We start from the raw sequence: 5,212 nt of genomic DNA, 5'->3' as shown, positions 1-5,212 counted from the left end.
GTGTGTGTGTGTGTGTGTGTGTGTGTGTGTGTGTGTGTGTGTGTGTGTGTGTGTGTGTGTGTGTACATATATATTTTTATCAATAAATATCTGTTATAAAAGTCCATTATTATCACAGGCTATAGCAATTCAACAAAGTTTACATTTAAATCCCAGTGAAGAATTGAACATTTCCAATTTTGTTGACGATCTCATAAATAAAATGGACAAAATTGAAGGAGATACAAGGTACATTTTATGTTATGTTATATATTATTACATTTAGACAGATATCAATTATAGCGTGTAAATCATAGCGAACTATATAAAGAACGACTAAACATAGTAAAGAATCTACTTTCTGAGGATGGAGATGATCTTAACGCTATTATATCTCCTAATGAACAACGGGTAGCTGAAGAACTGGGTGTTAATGTCAGAGCTTTAGAATCAGTTCCTACTGCGATTTTCTGCTTTCTGAAAGCACAGAGACGCATAAAAAAGATACGAACTGATAATCCTCTCAGAAGAGTAATTCAATATGCCGTAAGTTAATCTTAAGTTATTAGATGATATTTTTCGTAGCGAAACTTATATAATAGATTAAATAATTATTTTCAATTTTATATATATAGCAAAATATTTAAAAATGCTGTTTACATTACCGTATCTTTGTTATTATTTTATAGATTTCTTTAGGGGGCGATACGGACACGATTGCTAGTATGGCCGGTGCAATAGCAGGTGCTTTCTATGGCTACGAAAAGTTCAGCTTACTGCTCTTATCGCATTGTGAAGAATGGGAACGATTTCAAGAAATAGCCGATAAATTGCTGGATATAGCAACATCCAATGAGATAAATAAACAAATAATGTATATTTAAAAAGTGTGTATAAATATTATATGAAAAATCATGGGAAAATTTTTATTGAAACGGTTTTTAACTTAAGTATATTATTATTGACAACTATAATTAATTACTAAACAATTTTATTAGTGCAGGAGATTGCATATTCAATATTTTTTTATTTTATTAACATTATTTCTTTATAGGTTTCATCCAACAATTCTCTCTCTCTCTCTCTCTCTCTCTCTCTCTTTCTTTCTCTCTCTACATAGATGACATATTTCATACTAAATATCAATTTATAATTATAACATTTTATTATTTTATATTGTGTTATTTTATGTATTTCACATTCTCTTTTGTCTACGTGTTATTAACATATTTTATTTTTTATATATAAGAAATAAAGAATACATCTGGTAACTGAGTTATTTGGAAAATAAATCCGTATGACTAGTATTCATGATTTATCGTAATACTATTGTTTGCTACAAAGTTGAACTTACATTACTTATATAATCGCACTTGAATTAGACTTACAATAAAAGTAGAAAATAATATCGTAAGTAAATAATGGGGAGGGGAGAGACTTGTCAAAAACCGTTTGAATTCTTTCGCTTCAATCGATTCTGTTCTCTCATCAATCACAGAGATTTTAAATATAAGTATGGCCGCATGATCAGTCTGTAACTCTATCGAAGCACACTGTTATAAGTTTGTTGTACGCATACGTCAATAATCCAATTTAAAAAATAATTGTATATGGCAATGATATTATAAACGATGTCTTATACGAAGTAAAAATAAAAATTTACCAATTGATCATCAATATAAAATAATTTTTGTTTTTTTAATAACGTCATATTTTTATCGCATATATAAGTTAATTTCAGAAACTTTTTCCCTAAAGTATCCAACTTATGATCACATTTGTATTCATTGCGAAACAGATAGACATTTAGATACTCTCAAAAAGAGACTCTAGATAAATAAGAAAGATAAAATTTTCAAAAATCAATTGGAGGTATCAGATAGATAAATAACTCTAAATCCGACTTATAAAATAATATTATATATCCTTGAACGTCAACTCTTGGATTTTCAGCCGCAGCTCTACGTACTACGCAAAATACAAATAATTAATTTAAAGATTGTAATATACTCTGAACAACAAATATGAACACAACGAAGACGTCATAATAACACTCAATAGGTCTCGTATTTAGAATAACATAGACAATACTCTCGAACATTTTAATTATAAGAAATGTTTGGGAAAGGCGCTTATGAAGAAGGTACGTTATAGTTGAACCATTAATAATTCATATGCATACAAAATAAAGTTTTTTTCTCCGACGATCAAATAAAAATTTTAAAGTTTCATTTCTTTGTAAAATATGTAAAATACATTGATAAATGCATAATCTCGTAATAGCGTCTTTACTTCGTCTAACAACTGTAGCGAAAGCCTACTGTTGTAATAGCAACAGATCTTGCGCAAAATTGCGAGAAGATAAAATATCTTCCCAAATATATATATAACAAAACAACAAAATATTATTTTATAATAATAATAATAATGGAAGTGGCATAAAACATGTTCTCAATTTTCATGCGCGATTTCTTCATTACTTTGAAATAGTCTCGTCGATAAAAATTCGTCGGAGATGTAAATACTCTCTAAAAATGTTAAAAAAACGTTCATTTCAGTATTTCAGTCTCTCTATTATCTTCAAAAATATTACCTATGTATATAAATTTCAACTAGCTGACGTCACCGCATGATACGTTTAATATTTCGACAATGATAGAAATTATTTGTGTCTTTTTGCATTCGTAAAAATATTAAGCAGCATCTAAGTATCTACAATTTATAAATTCTATTTAATTATGCAGTTATACTGAATATCTTTTGGGGATTTGACTTGATCATCATGTAGATAAACCATGCGTGTATATTGTTATTTTTTAGACGATCATTAGATATTCTTTAGGCTTTTTAATATGCATTATTTCATATCTTGAATTCTCAGGCAGAATTTGTAATCGAAAAATAAAATGATGCAGAAAGACCGAATACCTTTTCGAAAAAATTTGGAAGTTCTGCGATTATGATTCTATGGTGCAGTTTAATCAAAGACGCAAGCTAAAATTCGTACAAGACAATTTCCTATTCTAGCGCATGCTCTATGTCCTTGACTAGCACACTCTCTTCTTCTATTTTTTCGATTGTCTTGTCGTTCTTTTTTACCCGGCCTTAACATGTTGCAATCCTGATTCTCGCCTTTATATGCGATCCTAGGCGCATTGGACAACCTAGATGGATGGACCGCTGCGCTGCTCCGAATCTATAAATTTATAAAAGAAAATTTTCTGTTTATTATCTTCCAGCTTTATTATCTTCTACGATCAATATTATTATTAAATGTGAAATTAATCGGACATAAAATACGAAACACAATAACAGGCACACAAAATGAAAATTTACGTATTTGATTGATATCTTTACATAATAGTTTTAGAAGTTTAGACAGATAGAATAATGAAGAAATTTTCGCTCGATTAGAAATACGCATACTTACGCTCTCATTTTTCGGATCCTCAGGATGTCTGAGTATTTTAGAAACGATATGAACACATTCCTCGTTAGTCAAGATACCACTCGCCATAGGACCGCTGACGAATTCTCGGTCATTCATAAGAAGATATCGCACACTGAAGCAGACGTCATCCGAGAGCACGGCTCTCTTGTTAACTGGCAGAGGTTCGACGCCTTGTCTTCTACACTCGGCTGCGGCCCATCTATCTAACGCATTGAAGAGGATAGACTCGCTAGTGATATTCAAAGTGTCGCGATGTGCTAACTGGGCGACTTCCTGGGCACTGAGCTCTTCAAAATATTCCTGATGCAGCACCTTTATTGGATTCGAATCGATTACAGTCAAGCACTTGAGCAGAAGATCGGTGCACATAGCAGCTGCAATGTGAATGAATTATGAATCAATTTTTCCGTACCGTTCAAATACTTTAGTACCAATCATTTCATTTTTATTCATCTACGCAGCCGCAAAATTGTTTCCAAAGAGATCAATGGCGCACCTATTATACTGGCATCATCTCCAGGCGGTGATGGTGTCGATGGCAAATTTGACGATCTGTCAAAATCTGAATCACCTTCCCGTAGCTCGTTCGCATAAAGTCCAAGACCCTGATAAATTTCGAGCACGGTCGATGGTGTAAGATGCTTCTCAAGATACACTACGGCGAGTCGCGCGAGTCCAGGACAAAGGTACTGATGAGCTGCATCGAGCGTAACCCTGGCCGTTGATACTGATATAAAATTGACGGGCTCGTCATGAAGATATCTATATAACAAAATGAATCGATAGAAACAAAATATGTATGTTATGAAGTTTAAAAAAGAGAATTATTCTCCTATCTATATATGATTCTATTGCGTTTCTCAGCATTGCTGTTTATATTTTCAGAATTTTATTTTTGAACGCTCATATTCGATAAAAAAATATTAAAAATATAAACATATATTAAACGTATAAACATATATTAATTATTCTTAAAATTGTGGATTAAAAATTTTTTTTTGTTTTAAAGCTGCTCATTTTATACATTGTTTTTTTGTTGTGCATTTGAATAACAATAAGATATGACGGGCGGTATTAAAGCTTATGACATCTTAAGATTGTATTTAAGACAAATATAAAAATCAATTATTCTTATATATCTCAAATATAAAAATCGATTGTGAATATTGGCCTTAGTTTCTGATAACTGTTTTAGTAAATGTGAGGAAGATACGAGGTAAATGGAAAAAAGAAAGTGTGATAATACCTGTTAAGAAAGTAAGAAATAAGGAAATGAGAATAAGAAAGGCAAATAAGAAATATTCTTTTAGGTACATTAGGAGATAAATTAAAAATTATTGAACCAAAACAGGAGATAACATTAAAAACTATACAATAATGAAAACTAATAATAATGAAAGTTATAAAAAAATAAAATGTTTTTTTTTATTTTATATTTTCTATTTCCGATAGTACTAATTTACAAAAACAAGAAAATATAATGACACTTAAACTTAACTCGGCTGTTTTTTTATTTTTATAAAAATATAATTAAAGAAATGTTTTGTTATAAGAATAATGTTTCATATTGTGTATGTACAGAGTGTCCAGAATTTAAATGTCAAAATTTTAGGAGCACATAGCGGATAAACTAAGAAAGTCTTGTAAAGATAAGCTTGTTGTATATTTAATTTTCGCTATTCAAGAAAATAAAATCTCAAAAAAATTTTTAATGTTCGATACCATTTGACCTTCTCTTATAAATTTTTTTATTTTTTTATTTTTTATAAGAGACAATGCAAA

General features: G+C 30.2%; 2 protein-coding genes across 4 annotated transcripts in view; one reads left to right on the top strand and one right to left on the bottom strand.

The window, feature by feature from the left end:
* LOC108690134 (poly(ADP-ribose) glycohydrolase ARH3-like) overlaps positions 1–891 on the top strand; it is a 3,056-nt gene extending 2,165 nt beyond the window's left edge. For all 3 annotated transcript variants that reach the window (XM_018197275.1, XM_018197274.1, XM_018197277.1), the window contains exons 4-6: positions 119–228; positions 297–525; positions 669–891. In XM_018197275.1, coding sequence (XP_018052764.1) covers positions 119–228; positions 297–525; positions 669–863 — 534 coding nt within the window. In that variant the 3' untranslated portion in view covers positions 864–891. The remainder of the gene's footprint in view (positions 1–118; positions 229–296; positions 526–668) is intronic.
* Positions 892–2,182: 1,291 nt separating this feature from the next.
* The window catches only part of LOC108690106 (BTB/POZ domain-containing protein 6-B), a gene marked incomplete at its 5' end in the record, with an annotated part of 3,435 nt that continues 405 nt past the window's right edge, over positions 2,183–5,212 (bottom strand). The window contains 3 exons of the mRNA XM_018197231.1: positions 2,183–3,175; positions 3,410–3,804; positions 3,927–4,192. Of these exons, the coding sequence (XP_018052720.1) occupies positions 2,957–3,175; positions 3,410–3,804; positions 3,927–4,192 (880 nt within the window). The remainder of the gene's footprint in view (positions 3,176–3,409; positions 3,805–3,926; positions 4,193–5,212) is intronic.

Source organism: Atta colombica, unplaced genomic scaffold (genome assembly GCF_001594045.1).
Source record: "Atta colombica isolate Treedump-2 unplaced genomic scaffold, Acol1.0 scaffold295, whole genome shotgun sequence".
Taxonomy (NCBI): Eukaryota; Metazoa; Arthropoda; class Insecta; order Hymenoptera; family Formicidae; genus Atta; species Atta colombica.
This window is presented reverse-complemented; position numbering and strand designations above follow the sequence as displayed.